The sequence below is a fragment of the Lates calcarifer genome, linkage group LG4 (genome assembly GCF_001640805.2).
Source record: "Lates calcarifer isolate ASB-BC8 linkage group LG4, TLL_Latcal_v3, whole genome shotgun sequence".
NCBI lineage: Eukaryota > Metazoa > Chordata > Actinopteri > Centropomidae > Lates > Lates calcarifer.
The window spans coordinates 4,018,092-4,043,939 of NC_066836.1; the positions used below are offsets into that span (position 1 = coordinate 4,018,092).

General features: G+C 39.7%; 1 protein-coding gene across 1 annotated transcript in view; it reads right to left on the reverse strand.

Annotated features, from left to right (window-relative positions):
- Positions 1 to 10,735: 10,735 nt before the first annotated feature.
- Positions 10,736 to 25,848, reverse strand: part of LOC108884340 (contactin-associated protein-like 4) — a 98,594-nt gene continuing 83,481 nt past the window's right edge. Inside the window, exons 19-24 of the mRNA XM_018678191.2 lie at positions 24,735 to 24,959; positions 22,905 to 23,038; positions 21,175 to 21,262; positions 16,742 to 16,960; positions 16,217 to 16,288; positions 10,736 to 14,278 (exon numbers count right to left, since the gene is read on the reverse strand). Coding sequence (XP_018533707.1) covers positions 14,082 to 14,278; positions 16,217 to 16,288; positions 16,742 to 16,960; positions 21,175 to 21,262; positions 22,905 to 23,038; positions 24,735 to 24,959 — 935 coding nt within the window. The 3' untranslated portion in view covers positions 10,736 to 14,081. The remainder of the gene's footprint in view (positions 14,279 to 16,216; positions 16,289 to 16,741; positions 16,961 to 21,174; positions 21,263 to 22,904; positions 23,039 to 24,734; positions 24,960 to 25,848) is intronic.

Below are 25,848 nucleotides of genomic sequence, written 5' to 3' on the forward strand. Positions count from 1 at the left end.
TTTTTTCTTGAAGGTTTAATTTAGATTGCAGCCAACTTAGCATGAATGTGTAATGTTTTTGAAAAAACTTAACTATTTAGGGGCTATGACAAGTAATGGCAAAATGTAATTTTCTTGATTTTTCTCCTAGTTTTTATTTACATTTTTGTGGTGAAAAACAACATGTCAGTGTTTGTATTATGAAAAGCACTGCCAAAAGCAATTAACTACAAAGTTTGAAGATAAGATCTTAACACAATGGAAAACAATGCATTTAGTTGACAGCTCATCTCCCAATCATTTCAATTTTAGGTCAGTAGAGACGATATATGGTTAATGTAGCAATATCGACCTTTTGGTTGTACAGTATTTTTCCTATTCCACATCAGTCATCACATACTGGATGATTCTGTATGATGTACAGTATGTTGTTTCCTACGTCTCAGCAGTGTCAGCCAGAAGACAAATTCCTGCACATTTGTTGTACATGATGATCAAAATGATTCTGGTTGTGGTTCATCTTCCCACTCAGGAGAACACGGAGGTCATTTTTCATTCAACCACTCTGCCGTTTCAGTGTGAAACCTCCCGGAGAAAAACAGTCTTTCCCTGATTCACTGAAATCTGTCTCTGTCTCATGCAGTTCAAAACCTTGTAAACTAATAATCCATCACCACGCTCTGACCTTGGAGCATAAGCAGCACAGTTGATGTGCTACAGAGTGAGTAATGGCGGAGAGCAGTGGACGACCTTTAACACCGGGCCTGACCGGCTCGCTGCCCGTCAATACGGATGAGGAGAAATATGGATCCAGGTGGGATCTGAATATGGATGTGGTTACAGCTCTGATTACATAGAAAACACAGTGAGAATGAGCAGAGACTCTAAACTAGACTACAATGGGTACAGCAGAGTGAGTGGGTTTAATATGGTGGAACGTGCTGCATGTGGTGAAGACAATTATGACGACAAATCTGATTATACACAAAAACAGAGTGGGTGGTGATATAGATGGTTTTCATCTCTGACTCACAGATGTGATTGATACGAGGGTTTTAAGTCGCTCTGATGCCATCAAGACAAATTCCTTCGTGTTTGCTGTGCATGGTGAATTAATGATTCTGACTCCGGCAGTGCACGGTGCAGCACATGATGAATATGGATATGATTACTGATGTGATACTTTAAAAAAATGAAAACACAGTGTGGGTGGTGATTCTGATGAAGCAGGGACTGTACATCTGTGAAGCAAAGCTTTGATTACTGATCACTGTGAACAAATACCTCACCCAGGACGTCAGCGCACGGAGAAGGACCACAAAAGTTAGCAAAGAAAAAATGTAAATATACGACACATAATTATGCCTATGTAGATATTCCAAGCTTTAAAGGTTGTATTTTGTACTGACGTTGTTGGAGCCTTAAAGTCTGAAAGAGGCGGAGGTTGGGGTGGACGACTGGGTCCACAAAACACTGGACTTTAACATGGAAGACCACATTTTTATCATGTGGTTAAAGATAATCAAGGTCCCCTAAGCTTATTCATTTAAGATGAACCATCCCAGCGATAGGCTGCTTCACCCAGAGTGTGTGAAGGAGAGGTATCGCAGGTCCTTCCTTCCTGCTGCTGTCAGACTCTACAACCAGCACTGCTCCTAGTTTTCACCACATACTCAATGCACCATTTTCACTAGGTTTTTTCTGCACTTTAATTAATCCAAACAGCTGCTACCAGTCACTCACTGTGTGCAATTCCATTTCAAAATGTGCAATATCTGTATTTAGTTCATTTTCTGTCTATGTATAAAGTCGTATATTGCTCTTCTGTTAATATTTTTTATTACATTGTCATGTTTATACTGTTGTGTATATTTTTTATAGCCTTATCTTGTTTTTATTTTTGCCCTTACTTGTATTTATGTCTCTCTAACTTTTTCAATCACTTATGCTGCTGCAACAATGTAAATTTCCCCATTGTGGGACTAATAAAGGATTATCTTATCTTATCTTATCTTATCTTATCTTATCTTATCTTATCTTATCCTGCCTGTGGGCAGTGGTGGAAAATAACTAAGTACTGTACTTAAAGAACAAACTTGAGCTGCTAGTAGTTTATGTGTGTATTTCTATTTTATGCTGCCACTACTATCTACAAAGCATTCATCAATTATTTATTAACAATTTAGAGAAAATCTGATTTCAAATCTGATCTGAAACAGACAAATGTCACATTAAAGTGAAATGTAATCATTCTATCAAAATCTGACTTCATGGGAACATCTGTTTCAGAAGCATAAGCATCAATTATGTGCCATTATTGCACACAGTGGATTCCTGTTTATCACCTCAGCCTGACTGTGATGCTTTACACTAAATGATACCAAAGGGATGAAAGAGAGGAAGAAGATTAACACTGGTGAGTTTAGCTTTTTCAAGATGGAGCACTGCATCACAGATGTTTTCTTTTTCTCTCCTTAGGTTTCATTTTGTCTCTTCAAATGTGGAGAAGATTTCTCACTAATGTCCACGTGACTGCTGAATATCAATTAGGAAGTCAGGGTTAAGGTCTAGGTCTTGTTGCAGCAGCCAAACTGCGATACAGGCCGTTTTCTGGTGCTATTTTCTGTTTATTGATTAAACCATTGACCACCTCGCCTGGTGCAGCTTTAAACACGCTCTATATATTCCAACAAGTCAAGTCAGTTTAATTTGTGCTGCCTTTAATCAAGGCTGTAGTCTCACAACACTTCAACAACGCCTACGTTATGAAACAATAAATGAAAACAAGGATAGCGATGCTTTCTACAACTGAAATCTGCCCGGTGGGGAAATTAAACTGCAGCTGTCAGCTCTATCTCAGCTCTGCTGCTCCCTGTGAACAAAAACAAATAAATACAGAAAACATATCTTAAGTTAAATGGATCTATTTTGAAAATACATTATTCATATTCCCTTTAGTAGACACTAAACTGGCTTTAAGTGATGGCTAGAAAAAATTTCTCTTGCCTCGTTGGGTGAATACATTGCCCTTTTAAAGCAGGGCTGGGCTGACACTAATGATTCCTGCAGCACTTGACCATAATCTACTTTACTCTGCTGTAGGTTTGACGTGTAAATCGCACTGCCACAACAGAACAAAAAAGCGGTGTTTACCTCAAAGATTTGTCGTCATATTTACAGAGTTTATTTCCTGTGTAGCTCGGCTCGGTAAAACTGTTTTCTGAGCGTCTTATCGGGCAGCAAAACACACAACAGATGTCACGGTAATGCTGTCTATCCTCACCCTGCCAGGCTACTGTCAAAGCATCTTTGTCCTTCTGCCTGTTACCTGGATTAACGGTAAATTGAAGCTAAATTGAACAATATACGCTGCTGCTGGTGCTATCAGTGTCATTTCACATTGACTCTGAGAAACCCGTTTAATCTTTTGACACCGGTGTGAAAAAAAAAAAAGCTGAAGAAGTTGAAGAGAGACAGGCAATGACAATGACTGAGAAATAGTGCAGCAAACTGCAAATGGAAAAAAAAGAGAGAAAGAAAGAAAAACAGAGACGGTAATTTGCGAGAGAATGATATGGAGGCCCCCGCTGAGCAGAAAATAGCTTACCATCTCTGTGAGATAACAACATATAGGAGGCTTCTGTAAATGTCAGCCTGTAGGCGTGTGTAATGGGAGGTGTGCCACGGGGTAAATGAGCGACTTTAGCAGGTGAAAGCTTCATGATATCAACTGTAATGAGGCAGCTTAGAGGTGATACCTGAAGGGAAATAGAAACTTCCTCCTGGGGTAATTATGTGTGATTGAAAACACAGGCAATTTTCATAACCATCGTAAAAACTTAGAAACTGAGTTGGGCACGTTGCATATCACCTCAGAGTCTGAATCATTTAGAGGGGAACATGAGAAAATTGGCAGGTGGAGGAATCTTCTCTGAATTATATTACATTATAACAGAGCTGAGGGAGGTGATGCATTAAGTAAACTGAGGCTGCAAACAACAAATCCGTGCTTCTTACAGCAGAGAAGTGGTTTCTTTAAACTGAAAAGTTTGCTTCTATCACAGACAAATAAGGCTGCTGTAATTTTATTCTTTAAATGTCTTAAAAAAATCATCCAAAATATATTTTCTGTGTTGCACAGGACACAAGACTTATCTGTGGAGACCAAATATAGAAGAATAATCAATACCAACAGACTTCAAGGTTGAAAGTTTGGGTTTGACATGTCAATACAGAAAAGTTTGATTTGAAGGTTTTGTTTCTATTTGTTTTTACTGCTGCCAAATGTGGTTTCTTGTTGGGAGCAGGTGGTGGTGATGGTTGTTTGGAAAGAGCTTCAGCCATTGTTGCTTTTACAAAACAAGAGGTTAAAATACACTCTCTGAGCAGCGCTACGTCCTCAGAGCAGACTGGACGCTACAATGAGGTGCTATTGGAAAGTAATGAGATTGGCTAGCATGCTAACTTCAGTAGAAAAGGCAAGTGATAGAAATAGAAGCAAAACATTGGTGTTTCTTTCCACTGCTGGAGACAGCTCTTGAGGAGTAAAGGAATTAAGTTAACTCTAAAATCTCTTCTGGACTGGTGAGTAAACAGCTGTTAATGCTAACGTTGGCCATGTAGCATTAGCAAAACTTACAAATAGCTCCTTTAATCTGTGGCTACAAGTATAGAGGTGTAACAGCACCCAATTCCCAACATACCAAATAAAACAACATGGCTCAGTTACTGAAAGTTGTTTCCATTACCATACTGATGATGGAATCCAAACACTATTAAATATTAAAGGTCTTAGTAAGCTTCAAAATAGTCAGTACAAAGCATATTGAAGCCTTTAAAATATATCAGGCAGTGCTGATTAGATAAATTCATCCCTGCTCAGGGTATCTGTCAAGGTGTTTTCTGATAAAAATAAATAGATAAAATCAATAATCATTGCTTTGTCAAGTAAGATTAACTGACTAGCTGATCTCACAGCAACAAGAATGGATTTTCAGAAGTTTTGCGTGCAGTTTAACGTAAGTTCTAGCTGTGAAATATTCGTCAGACTTTGTTAAAAGTGTATGAGGATGGAAGATAAAGGACAGAAGACAGAAACAGGAAGGTAGAAGGCAATGAAAAGTAAGGAGAGCGATAGCTTAAATGGAGCAGAAGTTCTCTGGGTCTGCTGACAATATTTATCAGATTGCTCTACAGTCTCGCAGTCCGGGTTTAAGAGCACCTTGACTCTTCCCACCTTTCCCTCTTAATAGGAGATAACACTGGTCTAATCTCTAATGGAAAAATAACAGTCCCCGGAGAAACAGAGCTAATCTGTAACAGAAATAACAGCAGTGGAGGACAACTTTTTAAACATGGCTGTCTGCGGACGACGTGTACTTTTAAAGGATTATCCTCACACTCATCAACTTCTCCCTCCCAAACACATTTCCAGCCTCTCCTCTCTGTCTGCCTCCACACAGAGGAGTCAGCGTTCACCCTGATACATACCAGTTATCAGGGCAAAGCCACCACACAGCCTCGCTATCCAGGAATAAATTGATTTTCAAAAGACATTTTTCAGTTTCACCTCTGCACGGAGGAGGAGGCTGATGCAGGCATTCAACACAGCAGAAATCAGACGACCTTGACTATTAATTAAGATCTTCTGTCTCCTAAAAACCCTGCAAGCTTTAAATCCTTCTGATAAGAAGGTGAAGATGAAAATCTGACAGGCCGTAAAGACATAGATGATTTGGAGTTGATGCTCTGTTGATTAAATCTTCAGGTTTATGCAGCAAAGGCTCAGAAAATAAATAAATAAATTCAGAATACTCATGTTTACTTATATTTCCTGTGTGCAGCATCGTTGTCGCATTATTGACATTTCCCTGACAAGCAAAACAAATCTTTCATATCTGCGATGTGCCCAGGTCCATTTCAGCTGGGAGTCTTCACCTCCTCCTCTCTCCCCGTGAACTATTTCAAAGTTTCACCTTGTACTTTGTGACTAAAGAAAATGGAGCCACATGAAAGACCTCGTCTGCTCAGCTGGAAAACTCAGAGTCACATTCCTGGGCTGAAATGCATGGAACATTTCTCCTGAGCAACACCTGTCTCCAAAACAGTTCAACTTTTCAGGAGACACATCGCAGATCACCTGTGAAACTACAACAGGAGAGCCAACAGGTGATGAAGCATACAGGAAACCCATCTGCATTCCTGCTCTCGTTCAGGTCCCCACAGCTTTAACTGGAGCTGGGGTGGCGCAGGTTTCATTTCCAACTAATCACCTCAGCAGGTGACGTCCCCCGATGATTCCTTCCCCTCTGCGCGAAGGAGTGAAGTCTTTGTTTGGAACGAATACGCTCCAATACTCTCATCAGCAAACTGGAGCACAAAATGGCACATGCCGACAGCTTGTGCTGCAAGTAAAGAAAACACCATGGTGAGGAGGCCTGGTAGGTGTAGTAGGTTTGTGTCCAAAAAGTTCACAACAAGTCGTGAAAAGATTAAACCCAACCATGGCATCACCTCTCCTGCTGTTGTTATTTCACTCTTGACCATTGGGAACAATATAATCCAGGCTCAGAGGTCAATCTATTGTCTTTCCACCACACAACACTGTCAGGGATAAAGAGAGCGTCTTCTTGATTGCTAATTGGTCGTAATGAGCTGCTGAGTCAAAGCTCCCGTGTCAAACGTTTGACCTTGTAACTTGAAAGGCTCAGAAATGAAAATGAACTGAAATGAAGTGCGTTCATTAGATCAGTAGCGGTGGACTGACTCTGCTCTCGCCTGCATGTTGTAGGTGGGCTGACGATGAGCAGGACCAACTCTTGTCATCTAATTACTCATCTGACTGAATTCAGACTCCACAATGAGAAACAGACTCCACAGCCGCTCAGATTATAAACTGTAGGTGGGCTGGATAATTACCAGCGGCCCTCTATGGGAGAAAGAGAGCTCTTCCATCCTTTTCCATCCTCATGACAAAACAAAAAGATGAACCAGAGAGAAACTTGACGGAAGTTTTCATAAGCTAACATCATCTTCTCCTGCCTGTTCTCTGTGAGCTTTGTGATGCCTACACGGCAAGCAGAAGACAAATTACCTGATAAATGACAGTTTGAGTAGATGACTGAATCTGATATGACACCAGAGGTCTGGGTTTTGTTTAGGGTCACTTGTGCTGCTACAGTTCTATCCCGCTGCCATTCACACAGATTAGAAGATGGATAAACAAAAAGAAACTCTTATATAGCAGAACTCAAAAGAGTCCAAATCGTTGGTCTCGACTTTGCAAATGGCCCCTAAAAAACTGCAAATATCTTGGTGAGTGTAAACAATAAACTCCTTCAAACAACATCCTCAATGTTACTAAAACAAAATAAACATTGGACTCTCTCAGTGAATGTAAGGATCATATGGATTTATGTTATGGCTTACATCTTTATTGATATTTTTAAAAACTTAAAAGAAATACAGAACCCGGGAGGAGAGAGAGAAAAAACTCTAAAGGTTGGAAAAAAGTACTTTGTGAGATCTCACAAAACTTTCTCACGATCTCGCAAAAGTACATCTTGTGAAATCTCGAGAAATTTTTGTGAGATCTCTGGAAACTTTTGCAAGATCTTGAGAAACTTTAGCGAGATCCTGATAAACTTTTCCCAAAAGATCTCAGGAAAGAGATTTTCTCAAGATCATGCTTAACTTTTGTGAGATCTTAAGAAACTTTTTTGAGAAACTTCTGCGATATTTCGCAAAACATCATCTTTTTATTTTCTTCAACCGTAAGTTTTTTTTCCCCTCTATGTACGCTCCTGGGCTCCGTAAAGAAATCATGTTTTGTCCACCATTTTGGAATAGCAGCTGGCTCAATACCCATCAGTTTTCATCAGTGGAGCTGAAGCTTAAATTTTAACCCAAAGATTTTCTATGTACAAGCTTGTACCTTCAAAAGAATTATTTTATAATGAAGCTGTCAGATCTTTTTTCCCCCTGTTTAAACAGGAGAAGTTTCTTACTCTTTAGCTCATCATCAGGGGAACCCAACATGTTGCCTCCCACCTCACTATACAGCAGTGTTTCCAGGAGTTATTTCAAAGTAAAAGCTTTTTTCTCATTAAGTGGTTGTGTTGGTTTGTCTACCCACTGTAGCTACAGGTAATTATGAGTAATTACTCAGCCCACCTACACTGAAGAGGAACACCAGAGAATGATTTGATTAAATCAGCCTTTAAAGAAGGAGCTGACGGACCCTGAATTCTATTAGACCTCTCGATACTTGGTGTTATATAACAGAGGAGAATCATTTTCAACAGTCACTGAAACAGGGAGACTGACTGAGCAATAACTGTACTGAATACACTGTGCTGTTGAAGCTGTTTCTGTGAAGACACCAGGCTGTGTGTCGAGGTTTAAAACTCTCAAGTGATTTTATTTGTCCTGCTAATCTCATTACTTCCTCGTGTAAAAGCAGATTTTAATCTTAATCTTTGGTGAATTTGATTTGATTACAGAACCAGTGGCTGCTGCTGAATAAAAAAATCACTTCCCACAGCAAAGTGAATGTAGTAACAGGAGATCTTTGAATTACATGAATTTCCATGAATATGAAACTCACGAATGAAAGGTGTGAACACGTGTACGATGATGAGCGAGCAGAGTCCTCTTATTGGGGAAACAACGGGAAGTACAACACTGTCATCTGCATCATCTGATCGAGAGAAGAAGAGCTGCAGACCAGCGAGAGAGCATCATCTATAATAATATAATCATAATAAATGTTCTTATTATATTTTTTATTAATCTGAATCTGTAAAGTAACTACTAACTTACTGTCAGATAAATGTAACAGAGAAAATGTGTTTTTGCATTTTTAAATCCTGAAACACACATTTTTCAGTAGTATTTAGACAATTTTTTTTAACAGTAGTTAACAGAAAAATCTCACCTCAAAGTCCGTTTAGTAGCTGTTCTGGTGCTTTCGATCACATCACATGATGTTCATCAGTTGCCAGGTGTCAGGTGTGTTTTACACTGAGGACTGAAATTCATCATGTGGTCATAAAGGTTATCATTTTTATGTTTTGTATCATTGTAATCATGAGATAATCATTGTTTCTTTGTCAGTTACTTACCATTATCAGCCATTATACATTTATTGTTATATTCTGTTTACACAAGATTACCACAACATAACTTCTCAATATTTTTATCGGAGGACCATAAGGATGCATGGCCATAAGGCATAATTAACGACATAACTAAATCATCACAAGAAAACAAAACACTGCCTGGTTCAGCTGCTCTCATCAGCATTCGGATCTGTCCCGCTAAAATCACGCTCGCCCCTCTGTCATCTCAACAACCACTAACACAACTGGACACAGCTGTAATTACAGCTTTTAAAGCTGCTGTTTACATGGCTGAGAAGACGTAGAGGTGGATAATTGAGGGATTTAAGTCAACAGAACAGTCAACATGCCAACTGGAGGAGAAAACAGAGGCGGAAATTAATCCACTGTAATGGATGTTGGAGGTGTCAGATCTCAGGGGTCATTTCACTGAACATCTGGCTTTATTATTTCCGATTTATGTGACTTACAGATGAAACTTGACCTCTCCTGTTCAGCAGAAACAAAGAAAAGCAAAGCAAACAGACTCCATTAAAGCCTGAATTATTCATCTGCGCACATGTATCGCTGTAGTAACTCGGGGCGACACATCGTCCTGCATCTGCTCAATCCATCGACTTTTGTAGCACGGCTGTAAAACAAGACGACGTTACTGTGAATTTACTTTATATCCACATACATTCTCTCACATCCACCTTAAGCTACGACCAGCGTCACAGAGAAGGAAAAACATCTACGGAGGAAAAATATCCAGTTTAAAGAGGTGCACATATTGTACAGTATGTCATTAGTCTTGATGGAAAAAGGAGAACGCACAGACATTTACAGCGTAATGTTAACACAACCAAAGGAGAACAAATCAGAGATTCATACAGTATAATCCAATGAGCTGCATTGATGTCAGATGAAATGTGGAGATTCAGCACATCAAAGGTTTGTCAAATGTTAAATTAGAAGCTTTACAACTCAAAAATCTGTTTGCTGCTTGGCTGACAGCAGAGTGGGACAAATGCTCCACTGGTATTTATCATCCTAAATTAACATAACAACACTGTGTTGGCCGTAGAGATTAGCTGATCCTTATAACGTTGGCGTCTCCCTCAGAGTCTTTGATATCACTGATGATGCTGAAGACGTCAGTTATCAGCTCCACATCTCGACTCTGATCACGACAAATGAGCGGAGATTTAAATGAACCAAACAGGGATCACCGATCAGAGGCAGTCGAATCATCTCGTAACCTCGGGTGCCTGAATGTTTAAACAGGCGATGGGGCTAAGTGGCGAGAATCACTTTGACATCCTCCGCTCCTGGATGCTTCCCAGCTCCACGTATTTCCCTCATGTCTGATCTGCAGAGTGTTCAGAGCCATCACATCACACATCACATCAGTAGTGAAGGATGTGTATCCTCCCACTCCACGGTTTGAAGGAGCAAACATAAAAGATGTAAATGTATGTAAATTGTTGGGGTAGTTGACGGGGGAGTCTTTGCTACGAGCTAGCTTCATCTACTGTAAAAAACTACTTTAAAATACTTTAAAAATGAAAATTTTCTTTCATGTTGTGGAGTCATGTCAACTTTCGACATGTAAATGTAGAACATTTAGAATGAAAATGAAAAACAGGATTGAAAAAAAATTATCATTATTTATTTTCTTCAAACAGGATTTTGTCTATAATGAAACAACCAGATTATGAGTAGAGTCTGTATATTTCTATGGCAGGTCACTCACACTCACAACATCACTGTTATTCACCAACACTATAGGTACACTGATAACACCTCAACTTTAAAGCAGTGCATCGTCAGAGAGAAACTACACCACTGTCTGTCAAAATATTCACTCCAACAAGGATGAGGCTGAGGTTACTCTGTTTTTCTTACTGTCAACAAATCCCAAATTCAGCAATGTATTAGTCATAAGCCCATTAATTATTAATAAAAGAAACATTCAATAATTTCCTAAAACACCTGGGCACTGTGTTTTTTACTAAAAGAGGAAGAATTAATGCTTCTGTTAGGGACTATTTGCAGCTGTGGATGAATACACAATTTGGGCTCTAATAAATATTTCCAGCAGCAGGATGGTGTATGTGGGATTGACTTTAAAAAATACAGCAAGTGTGTATTGTATTAGTGGGAGCAATTTACTCTTTGTTTTACTCTTCTTAATGGAAGTTGGTGACAATAAGCAAACTGCAGACTATAATCAGCCTTACAGCCTAGTCAAACCAGAATTGTACTCGCAAATTTTGGTTGTTAACCAATAACACGCGCTGACAAAATGGGGGAGGCTATGTAGCTTTTTAGTTGCGTTATTAGCTACCTTTGAGATTTATTAAAAGGAATAGTTTGTAGGCAGTTCTGAGACAGAATTGTACAGATACATCTTTTGAATTATCTGGGTGAACTTACTGTATCATTAGCAACTAAGCTAACGTGTTTGCTAGCTAACATTTAGCAAGTAGTAAGTTTATTAGCCCCCGCCCCCTTCAATGACTCTTCATTGAATGAAAAGATATTAAGTCCTAAAAAATATCAGGATGAGTACTCTGCACAATGCTTAAAAAATAGAAAAGCTCTGACACTCACTGTGACTGACTAGTGCTAGCGTATCCCAGCTAGCTAGCATGTTGGCAGTTAGCTCATCAGTCACAGCAGTTTGTCAAAAAGCCCAGTGATTAATCCCAATGCCACCAAGCCTCTAGACCCAAATATTTCATGAAGACATGTGATATAATTTTGTTGTATTACTTCCTGGTGTGACTAGGCCTTCATCCTTTAAATATGAAAGATTACAGTAGAGAATAAAGCAGCTTCAAATGTAAAGTGTTGTAATATTCTTGTTCTGTTGCCTGAAAATAGTTTGAAAAAAAAACACCCCCCCCCCCCAAAAAAAAAAAAAAAAAAAAGTTGTTCACAGTGACACTACGCAGAGGTTTAAGGTCAAACATCTGTTTCCTTGCTGGTTTGCACATTCTCAGTGGACACTGAAAAAACATTCATCTCTGGATCTTGATGAACATATTATTTTGCTGCATTGTCATGCAGCTGTCTCCTCCAGCTGTGCTCAATCTGCAAGATTATCTTGCAGTCAGAGTTACCAGTTCAGTTCCTCTCCGTAATCACTGCACTGCAGTCAGTTCCTTCTGCAGAATGGACAGTCACTACTCCTTCTTCAAAGAATTTAAGTGTCTGGAATCAAGGATGTGACAAAGACAACAATGTGTGGCCTCAGCTGTTATGAGCTGGGGGGGGGGGGAGAAAACACAAACAGAAAGATGAATAATGCACTTTGAAGTTTTAGCAACTTTTGTCATTAAAATCCCATCAGTGATTTGGGGTCTCGCAGAGAGACGGTGGTGTGTGTTTGATAAACAGCTGCTGTCGATCCTCTTTCTGCTTCTCGAGCTGAATTAACACATGGAGGGATTTGCTTCATTTTCAGTGTTGATATCAGAATGTGTTGTTATTACATCTGTGTCTGCCTGACACTATTTCTCCTGGATTATCTCTCTTTCTCAGTCTGATCATCTCGCTGCTTACTATCGAGTTACAATCCACCTGTCAGACCGAGGCAGATTAGCATTTCAAAAACACATTAACTGTCTCTGCGTGCAGTGTACGAGGTGACAGACAGTTACAGAGCCTCTGCTGCTGTCAGTGTTAAAAGCTTTACTGTTCAGAAACATTTAAAGAGCCGGGAGAGGAAGCTCCCAGAAGGCGGCATGCAGCAGGGGAGGAGAAAACCTTTATGTCAGAGCGAACAACCTGTTTCTGAGGAGCTTGCAAACTATAAGAAACTAAAATAAGCTCAATGCTCATGTATGTATTTTTGTTCCCTGCTCTTTGTTGTGCTTTCAAGTTATGATGGAAAGAAGCAACGAGAGAAAAGAGCTTTAGTAAGAGGAAGAGACAAAAAAAGACGGATAAAAATGGAAATGAAGCGGAAAATCAATCCCTACTGTATAAAAGTCTCTAAGTCTCTCAACCAGGAGCCGCCAGCCCTGCAGTGCACCACTTCTCAAACAGTACAAATGCACAATGTGCTCATGGCAATGTGCATGACTGGAGTGAGTAAGACTGCGCTGACTTTGAAGATGCCACTTGTTAACACCAAAGTTCTGTGGTAGCTCACTGTTGCTGGAAGAAAATCAATCATGAAAATGTTTAATTCATGTGCTGACTGGAGTTAGAAAATCATCAAAAACACCTCCTGGTACTTGATGGACGTACACCGGCTGCAGGGACTCTGACAATACTTTCTAACTGTCCAAGTGGACGAGTGCACACAGGTTTCCCTCAAGCAGGTTTTCGAGGCTTTACGGCCTCTAAAGAGTGCATACTGTCATTCCCCCAAAGCTCTACACACAACAAAAGAGCATTACACATGAGCAAAACCACCAAACACCTAGCTCTTACTGAAGTACTCCTCCTGAGGGGAGTAATTAAGGGTAAGAAGTTTACACATCCTTTAAATAAACAATCATACATCATCCGCATAGAAAAGTGCATCATCCGCATAGAAGTGCATAAGCTGAACGACTCCAGTCACCCTGCACCTTGATTCACTGCAACAAGGAAATAAAGTTGTGCTTGAATACTCTAAATAAATCCATACAACAATATCAGTTCCCTTTTCAAACTTTTCAATATGACAGAGTGACATTAGCTAGAGATTGTAGTAGACATGACTCCGACATTTACATTTTTTGAATATTTACAATTTCTGAAACAAGGATATCAACACCTCATGAGTCCAGCACTGCTTGTATCAGTATATACACACTATACAGTAAAAGTTGTTTGTGTTGTTCTGTTTTTTTGCTTTCCATATTTTGTAGGGCCACTCATGCCCAGTGAAGTCTCAAGTGGCTCTGAGTGCAGTGTAAAGTCCTGATGAGTGGCAGGACATCCCCCACCTCGTCTTCAACCCCCCCCCAAAAAAAATCCAGTTCACCCGGTCATCAAACCACCAGTTTAAATAAAATACTCCTTTCGGTTTTCATCTGAGACGTTCTGGGAGTCAGTCTGGTTGTTGAAAGGAAAATCTGGGCTGTCCTCCTGTTTGACTCCCTTCACATCCTGATTCCGATACGTCTCTTTTCTGCGGTACAGGAATCTGGCGGTTATCGCCAGGCCAGTCACAAGCACAAAGATCACCACCGCTATCAAACCTGAAAGGGCAGAGGACATTCACTCTGACGTATTCAGACATTTTTGTTCAGAGAGGTGTTTCTGTTGCTGAAATAAGTGAGGCAGGCAAAACAACAGTAAAAACCTTGGCACCACAAACTACATCCTTCAGAATGATCATACAGTTGAATCAACGCCTCTCTATTACAGTTTCAACACAAACTAAACATTATAACCTTTATGAAGGTTGGATTTATTGTAGAACTGCTGTATTAGGCTGCATTGGTTTTAGCTAGGTGTGAATAACTAACAGGCAACTGTGTGGTTGTATATCTGTAGTCTGCTTTCCGTTAGATGAGAATATTTGTATCACTTTCATCTCAAAACATTGTGTCAAAAGACTTTGTGATGTAAGAAGCAGTTAGCTAACGCTGTAAAGCTATTTCTTGACCCACAGCAGCAGCTGGATGTAGACCTAATCGGGTTAAGATTTGGCTAACTCTTAATCAATTCTTCGTCTTAATCAACTCTTAATCAGCACATCACACACTATAAGAGCGAAACTGTGAAATCAATCATTATTTGTTGTCATTTATGTGGTCTCACATTTTCTAAATCTATTAAAATTTTAGAAATCTTTTAATGCGTGCCAGGTTTAACAAGATGCTATATGTACACAAGATTATTTTAAAGCTGTGGCAGGTTTTATTTTCACTCTTTTGGCTAAGCTAGCTATTTTCTCCCCCTTGACATTTTAATGCTAAGCTAGGCTAATCATATATATATATATAAAAATACGTAACAGAGCTAGCTTAGCTTATCATTTTAGATTTTTTTTTATGTGTTTCCACAGTCTTCTCGAAAAAAATAATCTTTTGTTGATATATTTGAGATATTTGAGTATGGTATAACAATATTAGTTTCCTGCTTTTGTTTCTGTCAGATCACATGATGAATTTGTGGTAACGCACAGCAGATTTTTCTAATCATTCTGAACATGACAACACAACAGTTACTTACCTTTATAAATAAGAAAATCAAATGTGTTGTATTTTGTGATAGATTGCCAAAACTTAAGCAATTTATAAATAATAAGTTGGTTTTCATGCTTCAGTGAAAGGAAGGTGGCAAAAAAGAATCCACAAAAATATTAAACAGGCTAAAATACTGATGTGGTTCTGCCGTGTGTGTGTTCATATTGATGAATCCTGGAAAGTCTTGTTGCTTTCCGAGTGACACACTGCCTCTCTGTAAAGTACAGTAAATCTGTCACAGTGGACTCAGTGGTCACAGAGCTTTGTGAAGCTACTGTGAAGTCACTACATGATTTCTGCTCATCTCTCCCTCCCTGTCCTGGGCTTTATCAGCTCTTTCGCCCTGCAGTCCGGTCACTCTGGTAATCTAACTTTAACACACAGTGAACAGAATTTCACACATTTTGGACTTCTGTGCTTCTGTTCTGCACATTTCATTATCCGGAGAAAGTTTAGTCTAATTGGAATTCCAGAATATGGCCAAAATTAATTTCGCAGTATATTACTTTGGTTTTAAAATGTCCACGCATTTGAAGATAACAGTGTGAAAGTTTCTCCATCAGCAAGTCATTTCAGCGGTGGTTTAATTAGTTCGGCTGTGCTTTGTGCACCGAGACACAAAGTCACAGAAATTTAGTGGACAGTTTTAAATGACTTTTGACTCTCTTTTTTCTATCTACTGTAGGAACCATTCAATCTATACTCTGAATCAATCTGTCCGGGCAGAAGAGCCAAAAAAAAAAAAAAAAAAATACAAAAATTAATTTACTTTTGATGGAAATTTTTTGCCCATCACATCACATTTGCTGGCTTTCAACAGAACATCTCTCATCAGTGAAATATTGAGTGTAATCTTTGATTCTAACAGATGTCCAATACAGAAAAAAAGTGAAACAAGATGACACAGGTTTCAGCACAGTGAAAGATGGTGAAACAGTTCAGTACCTCCAATCAGAGCCGAGTCAGTCCTGATGGCATTGACTAAAGGTTGACCTGAACCCACTGAACCAGACTGGTCTACAGCAGAGAGAAAGAGAGAAGGCAGAAGTAGAGTAAAGAGGGAAGATAGAGGAGGAAAACAGGGAAACAGACATGAGACAAGAATGAAAAATCAAAGGCCTCCAACAATTAGAAGTGACAGGAAAAGAAATTTAGAAACACGATCACAGTATCGTTACTCGGAGCAGACAAATACAACAACGTGAAGCTGGATGAGAGGAAAGAAATGCCACTGGAAACTCTCTTCTATGGTCCAAATTAATTATCTCATCAAGCACGTTGTCAGGAGTGTCCTCCACAAGGTGTACGTACTTAACGAGACAATTTTACAGTTTGAAAAAGCAGCTCCCACCAAGAACAGATACTCACAGAAACAGAGGAGGAAAAAACTGATTTCTATGCACACATTATTTTCAGGATGACAGTTCAACTGGACACTTTCACCCCACCTCTTACCTGACAGATCCTTACCTGACAGGTGGTGTGTGTTCTCCGCTGCGTAGGGATTGGCCGAAGCCAGGGAGCCACAGTTGGACTGGACTAAAGGTCCGGTGATGATGACGGGGCTGGTGTCCGGGTGGAGCAGAGCAGCTTTCAGAGGGCTGATGGAGTTAAAGTGGACCACTGACAGACAGCCAGTGAAACCCAGAGCTGCCAGCCGGGCCAGGTCTGGATCCAACTCATCAGACTCTGAAGGAGGAAAGAGGAATGAGAAGGAGGTTTCGACCAAGGGAACAGAATTAAAAAGAAATCTGAAGTGTTGTTTTTGTCTTGTGTGGGTCTGACTTTTGAAATAAGCAAAGCCAGATAACCAGTAATCCACTTTTCAGACTTCTCTCCTCTGTCTTGTTGCCTCTATCGCTGCAATACAGTTTGAATATTTTACCTTTAAGTGTATTAAGTTTAATAATCTAATGCAAACAAGAGGAGACAAGAAGACAAAACATTATTAATCATACTGAAATAATTAAATTCTGACTTCTTTGTGCTTTGTGTTCTTAGCAAAACAAAGCTGCTTGAGGAAAATGAATAATTTACTTGAAACAAGAGGAAAGCGATTGTGAGTTGTCATTAATTATAGAATCAAGTAATATTTTCTGAAATTGTGTAACATTTTGAACATCCTTATTTGCTGTCTTGTTAGAGTTAGATCAAAAGACTGATACTACTCTCATATTTGTATGCTAAATATGAGTGGCTGGTTAGCTTAGCTTAGCATAAAAACTAGCCTGGCTATGTCTAAAGGTAACAAAATATGTGTACTAACACCTCTGAAGCTGATGTTACACCTTGTTTGTTGAATCAGTACAAAAGGTTAAGTGTGTATTTCTTTTCCACACTAGTCTTTATGCTAAGCTATGCTAACTAGCTGCTGGGACTAGCATCATATTTACTGGACAGACATGAGAGAGAGGTATAGAGTGGTGCAGGAATGAGTCCTAAAACCTGGAAGTAAGTTAGCATTTTAGCACTTCCTGTTCTCTCGTCCCAAAGACGACAGATTTTTGGTTAAATGGTTGAAATAAGGTCTGTGGTTTTAACACAAGCTCAAGAAATTTTCAGGTTTTATTCTCTGACATAAAATCGGTCAGTAAATCCCCCACTCCTGATGTTTGAAGCTTTTACGTGTCTTAAAAAAGGTGGTTGCTAACGAGTGTCTAACTGAGACTATAGAGGTTGTCGGGGACGTTAACATGAAAACCCATCTACTCACCAGTCCACCTTTACAGCCTCGTTGTGTTTCTACTCACGCTCTTTCAAACTCTCACTAACTTTCTAAGAAGAAAGGCTTTTGTAGAAGAGCTCAGAGCTAAATGAAATGACCAGTTGGAAGCTTAGTGGTGGAGACGTTGACGTCATGTGACCGTGGTGTAGTTGGTTTATAGCCTAACATTAGCTTCTTACTTCTGGAAACTGGATTTAGACTTCAAACATCAGAGCAGTGGCGTTGATTTGTTAAGACTATTTTGCTGAATAAAACATGTAAGTATCACAAACACGTTTATTTTCTGCAATAATCCACTGGCTTTTTGTCGAGGGAACCAGTATGATGCTAACTTCTGGGTTAGCCTACCAAAATACGTCACACCTGCACCACTCTATTGATCCTCTCATCTATGTCTTGGCAAGATAGCGAACGTTTGCTAACTGGAACCCTTAGATAACAAATACCTGCACTGGGAACTAAACTTTTAACCTTTCGTTTCGAGGCTTCGCTCAACGAGTCGCATGATTTGACCAACAAATCATGTCAAACGCTGACAGGTTGATTGACTCTGCTTCACATTATCCTGTTATCAGAGTAGGACAATAGCGGCAACACATTGATTCTAATGATTAGCACATACACACAGTGATTCATCCTCCAGTCTCCATTCATCACTCAACGCTCCTCCTCTATCTGTTCGTTTTATTGACTTAAATCCCTCCATCATTCACCTCCGCTCCCTCACAGCAGAGTAAACAGCAGCTGTGAGAAGCCGACGTCGCCGCTGTAACCGGCTGCATCAGTGTCTGTTCACATGACTGAGAGGTGACTGTGGTTTTCTTTTTTTACCAGGACACATCTGCATGTTGATGAGAGCAGCAGGAAACATTACTGTAGCCTGTGAGCTCCTCTCAGCTGATATACTCCTCACTCCATCACCTCCACCTCCTCTCTGTCTCCCCCCCGTATTCCTTCCGGGTCCATTAGTTAGGCTGATGGATGACAGGGTTGGAAGGGAACGACAGAAAATCCACTTTCCTGCTGCTTTTCTGATCCCGATCTGACTCTCTGCCTCTTCTGGTTTGACAGAGGGGAGGTTCACATGCTGACATGACGAGGTTAAAACACACTGAGTTGAGGATTTGAATCCAGAAAGACAAAAGATACCGAGAGAATTTGTGTGCATCTCCACCATGACCCATAAATATTGTATTATCACAAAATTTGCTGCTGTTTTGAACGATCTAACATCAGATTTTTACATTTATGTGTATTTAAAGTCCAAAACCAAACACAAAAATATGGAAATAAAGCTGCAAATGACAATTTTGTACTCAGGAAAAGAGGATTTGGATAATTTTTATGCACAGAAATGAAAGTTTTTCTAGTGCTAACATGGTAGAATGTGTGTAACTGAATCAAAATCTCCTGAAATCTTATAAAACAAGAATAAATGAATAAAATCCGTTTCAAACGCCTGACTCATGTTTTACTGCTAACATCCAGTGAGTTTCCGTTTTAAATTGACAGCGTGACTCTGTCTTATCAGAGAACCGTGACTGCAGCCTGCGGCCTCTCAGCCCCTCATGTTATTAACAGCTTATATCTCAGTCTGTCTCTGATGGAGCCGCTCACAGAGAACATGAATAAGTCATGACGGAGCCAATAACTGTCTCACAGGGACAGGGACAGGGACCTGTAACAGAGCCCGACTCTGTTACAGGTCCCTGTCAGGGATTTAAAACAGCGGCTCAATGAAGATGTGGTTTAACCTGCTCAGAGGGTGATTTTTTACAGGAAAGCATCTCCCTGTGTTGAACCAGCTCTCACCAACTGATGCTTAACATATCTGTATTTGTCCTAAAGCTTCTTAAAGCTGCTGAACATTTTTAAAATCCTTTTTCTAATCTCTCCCGGTTTTGATAGAGTGAAAGGTGTTAAACATGATATTCACAACAACTCATCAATAATGCATTGAGTCTCTCTAGATTTCTCATCTAACTTCAAACCAGCAAACCTGACTTAAATAAGATTAAATAAGCATTTTAATCAGATTTGCATCTGAGTTTTTCATCATTGTTTTGTGTTATTGGTTTATCTGATTTTCACTCATGATGAATTGTTGTTTTTCTCTTCCAATAAACATAGTTAAATAATGTTATTCTATTGTTTAATAATCCTTCTTGGAGAATTTGGACGCCACAAAATGGCAGATGCAGCCACAAGTAGAGCTGCAAATACAATAGTCTTTGAAAATCATCAAGTAAAATGAGAGATTTTAGTTTTTATTGGGTGGTTGCTCTCGTCCGACCAAATTTTCACAACTTTGAACTTCTGCAGCCTAACGGAGACTCTGTGTAACTTATTTAACACTTACTGAATGTTTAATCTGATTTGGCTCCAAACTAACTGACACCAGGTCAAAGAGGTCGTCAGTGTGGCTGCACCTTGTTAAAACAAACGAGGAAAAAGTCGAGTGTTGTCTCACTTGTGTCCCACTGGTTCATTAGTCCCTGTGTGTGTATATACAATCTATGTTTGGTTGTGTTTCCCGTGTCCCTGGTGTTTTCCCATCGTGTTCTCTTTTGTTTTTCGGCTAAAATAAATCGCTGGATTGCAAGTCTAAGCCTGCCTTCTGGGTTCGCCTCCTGTGTCCTCAGCTCATTTAAAACAGTCAGCTAACTTGTCTGCGTTACGTCCGTCAGCTTTTGTCGTTAACGTTTGAGGCTTTCATATCAAAACTGGCATATTTCAAAATGTTTGGTCTACTAATTGTTTTATTTAAAGGTGCAAATACGAACATTTTATCTTTATAATTCGTTTAGGATAGTAAGACGAACAGGTAGAGACTCAGTGCACTGTGGCTGATTTAATCTAGAGGTAACGTTTGAAGAATAGGTACAAATATAATCAAGATTTTCTCTGGTTGATTATATCCCTGCTAACTTACGTGGGTGGATCCGCCTTCATGGTAAAGTAGCTCTTACACTTTGTCTCAGAGTTCTTCTTCTTCAAATAATTTACATAATATTTCAGTCTTAGTGCAAACAAGCTGAAGCTTCATTTATTCCTTTAACCTTTCCTAAGCTGAGTGTCAAATGAGGCCAAACATCTCAGAGCTGTTATTCAAATGAGTTTAAGTCTGAGCTCTCTCTAACTAATGTCTCTGCTTTTACTGTACTGCCTCCTCACTCACCGTGCACTCTGCCCAGCACCAGAGACTTGATGGCGTTGAATTCTCCATCAGACGTCAGGTTGAAGTCCTCTCTGGCGTCCTGGTTAATCTGAAAGAAGAGAATCACCTCCTAAATTGATTTAATCTAAAGTTTGTTTGCTAATACTAAAACCCTGAAGTGCAGCATGTGGAAAATTCGACCTGTGGGGAGCATGAATGTGCCCCAGAAAACATTAGGATTCATCTTTAGGGCACCAAAACACATCCAGTTTTATGTAAATCTATTATAAATGTTTGCTGAGATTTCTTTCTCCAGAGTAAACTGCCACCTTATGCCCTCACAGTAAGCTGCTAAAGACAAAATGATTCAGTATAATGGAAAGTGATAAGATGAGATGCGCCTCATATTTCACCAGGGCCTCACAAACACTCTGAATCAGGAGGCTGCGCCCATGCAAGATGAGGTCACCTTGTTGTTTATCTCGCCGTGTTGATAATTATATGGACTCTCAGGCTGCCGGCTGCTGGTTAGATGAAGTTAACCTCATATATCACATGAGGCTGTTGTTAACAAGATAAGAGATTCAGGAGATCCAGATACGATTAAGACGCTTCATATTTCATCTGGAGCTGTTTTAATGTGTGGTTCGTCCCTGGTGTCCTGCTGTGATGCCCTGAATCCAGCTGCTGGTGGCTGAACTGAGAGTGAAGTGCTGACTGAGGCTTTGTTATATGGGGGGAATATAACAATACTGTACTATAGTGCATAGGCTAGATGAGACTGCCTGTATGTGCATCTGTCCTTGAGTTTAACCTTGAGATAGGCGACTCATTTGGCAAACATGGGGAGAAAGTTCGTGTTAAGCAGGTTTACACCTTGTCTGACTCGGCTGCAGAGTGAAAGCAGAGAGCTAAACACAACAGCAGCAGCTGTGGTTTTACAACAACGCACAAACTTGCGTGTTTAAGTTGAAATAAAACAGAAGTGAAGCCCAAAAAGATGTAGCAAGTTTACAATGTAGTGATGTAGAGTATGTCACTGTAGAAGTTATAATATATGATAAGCAACATGGACTAACGGTGCTATCTTTAAGTTTTTGCTATCGCTACATAGCTAACGTTAGCATTAGCACCTGTTTATGAACCAAGAGCTTCAGCCATCCTTGTGTTTACAAGACAAGAGGTTAGAATATGACCTCTGGGCAGCGCTGCTTCTTCACTATCTCACTATCGCTAAATGGTATTACGAGATGGGCTAGGGCTAGCTGGTTAGCATGCTAACTTCAGAGTGCTAGAAATAGAACCAAAAAAACTGGCGTTGCTTTCCACTGCTGGAAACAGCTCTTGGTGAGTAAAGGAATAAAATTTGATGCTGAACATTTCTTCTATGCTGTTAAGTCTTCTAGGCTGCGAATGCTAACGCTAGCTATGTAATGATAAAGCAATTTTAATAAACTGTCTGTCCATTATAGGATGTTGTAAACCATTTATATTATTGTTTGTATAGTGCTTATTAATGCTAAACAAGTGTTACCAAAGACGGAGCCTTTGCAGCTCCTGTAATGTGTGATTGACTCTCCTGGCTCTCATGAATTCATTCATATGCACTGTAGGTGTCTGTTTCTGACAAATCAGCTAACACATTAGCCACAACAATTTGGAAAACGTACACATTTTCTTGTGTTTATGAACATTACTCGGTGCCTTTAACTGGCTGCTGTATAAATAATGACTGTACTGTGTGTTGTTACCTGCACAGACACAGAGTCCGTCAGTCTCCTGATGCTAACAGTGTGTAGTTGTCCGTTGGCCAGACTCCTCACTCTGCTCCTCCACACTTCTGCATCTCTGCTGCTGTCCAGCTTGTACCTCACCTCCAGTTCATCTTCACACACAACACACATGAAAACTTAATATTCAGAGCTATGTTCTCTAAAGCAAAGATTTCAGTCTAAATCAATGCCATCAATGATGTCATCAACATCATTTCAAACATACGACTTTCTAGGTAAAGTTTTTTTCTCCTGCAAATGGCCTTGCCGCGCCTTGTAATCTTGGCTAACAGGATAAACACATTTTTAATCCTTCAAAGATAAATCTGAATATTTTAACGATGCAGTTGTTCTATTAATTAAGATTTCTATATAAAGAGGATAAGTGCTAATTCCCTATCAATAACAGAACTAATCTAATTAACTCTACTAATATTCAAGAGCTTTAAGTGCAGATTTAACAAAAGCCCTGTTCAGTGTTCAGCTAAAATAGAGGGAAAAATGTATTTTTCACAGCACAGCACAATAATAAATCATATATTAAATGCTCACAATTACTCACAAACAGTTTAGAGATACAGAGAGCGTGAGGGAATTACTGTAGAAGGACGTCTGGACACCTGCTGCTGCTCTGATAACAAATTTATTCTTGATAAGAGGCCTTGAGTAAAAAAAAAAAAAAAACAAAAAAAAAAAAAAAAAAAAAACTGCAGTTAAGGGTAAAAAGAAATGAACCATCTCAGGGGAAACAAGAGAAAGCTCTCAGAGATTTAATTGGACACTTCACTTTAAGAACATTTACCTGACAACTCCACGGTCAGCATGAAACCTTAATGCTCTGCTGTCCATCAGCTTTGAGACATTAACACCAGAAAAAAAATCCATTTACAGCTAATCTAGCAGCAAAGTGCTGGTTTTTATTAGACCCCTGGATGTTGAAAATGTAATTTTAAATTCCAAGTGCCTCCTACTACTCTTAAAAGCCAAACTCACAACATAATCATCTGACTCAAAAGTTTATAAAACACATCAGTGAGTTTTCTGCTGTTTTATTCAGCAGCTCACTGACCTGCCGCCCATTAACAGCCCACCAGACTTTTATTCCCTCTGCATCACTCATCAGGTCTCGCTGGTAAAACCAGTGAACGCTTTTTTTTTTTCCGGCCAAAAGACAAAATATAATGGCCGGTCCAGCTGGACAGATTAAAAGGCAGTAGAGGCTGACGGGTTGAATCCAGAGAGAGGAAAGATCTGACAGATCCTGATAGATCTGGTAAAGCTGCAGAGCAAAGGATGAGGAGGAAGGTGAGAGAGGGAGGGAGGGAGGGAAGGAGAAGGAGAGGAGGAGACGTCGATATCAGGAGAAGATGACAGGAACGAGAGGAAGAGGGGAGGAGAGGTAAGATGAGAGGCTGGGAAGAAAGAAATGTGAGGAGAGGAAAGTAATTGGAAAATGCTGAGGGAGGAAGAGGAGGAGAAGCAAAAAGGAAACTCTCCTGGAGACTTGTAATCTGAGGTTTGAAAACTAGATAAAAAGGAGGAGAGCGAACAGACAGAAATTGAAGCAAGGCAAAAGGGAGCAATTAGAGGTAAGGAGGGAAGAAAAAAGGAAGTCAGGAAAATTGTGTAGAAAGGAGGTGGAGGTATGAGCACAAAACTTTTAATACAAAAGTTGTTCAAAAAACATCTCCCAAGGAAAACAAAGAAGAGAGAGGAGGAGGTTATTAAAAAGGAAGAAGAATTAAATCAAAACAAGTCGCTCCACCTCAACTACACAAACACACTCCTTCAAAATAAAAGCCTCCTCACCGTGCTTGTTGATGAGCAGGGCCAGGTACTCTCTGTAGTAGGAGCTGATGTAGAGCAGCAGAGCCGGACTCTGGTTCGTCCTGAAGCTCAGGGAGACGTTCTCTCCTCTCAGCGTCATGTCAGAGTAGATGGAGGACGGCAGCGTGCTGCTGTTCCTGATTAACTCGTACGGCTCCTTGAAGGTGTAGCTGACAGACGTCCCTGACTTAAAGATGGCCGACACCTCTGGAGGAAGAGAGAGAGGGCGATGAATAGAAGGTTCAAGTGTTACAGGATTACATGACCGTTCTGAAGCATTAAATGGCATTTTATACATTTTCCAAACATCGTTAACAACTTGAAGTATAATTTTACACATACTTAAATTTACATTTAGTAGTTTTGCATATTTTAAAGTACTGTATAGTAGTACTGTATAACAGTCAATCCCAGTCCAAATGACAGCAAATAATGTTCAAAATTATTCCATCCTTAAATTCATACATTAGTCATCTATACTGACTTAACATAGCCTGAAATCTCAGTGACACATCATGTGGATCGGTGCTAAACAGGAGGTGGGTTCAAACTGGGAAACAAATACACAAAAAATTTAAAACGCAAGAAATAAACAATGACCAAATGTCTCTGATCGACCTGTTTGCTCACGTGCAGCCTGGAGAAATCCAGCCGAGTTATTTGTTGTTTTATTTAACAGTGACAATGCACGTTAATCACATTGTTGTACATAAGCCAGAGTTAGGCATCATTTCATTTCTAGTCCCTGGACGGACGTTATACAGTCACCTTGATGCCATCTTTCCAAATACTAAATCTTATGGTAACTTTTTATTACATTAGTCTTCTGTCATTTGGCTAATTGCTAATCCAGGATGAGTTTTTTTTTACCCTCCATCCTGTCTTATTTACTCTGTATTCCACAAGTTGTTAAATTCTGCCTCTGAGTGAGTGATTAATTTACATGGCATTGTAAAAATACATATATTTATATTATCTTTAAAGAGTTTCCAAACTTTAATTAACTTCCAGGCATCAAAACAAGCTCGCATGTCGGATTAGTTAGCAAGACTATAAAAGATGTCAGCAGCGGGTTGAATTTTCTTTCTTTCTTTTT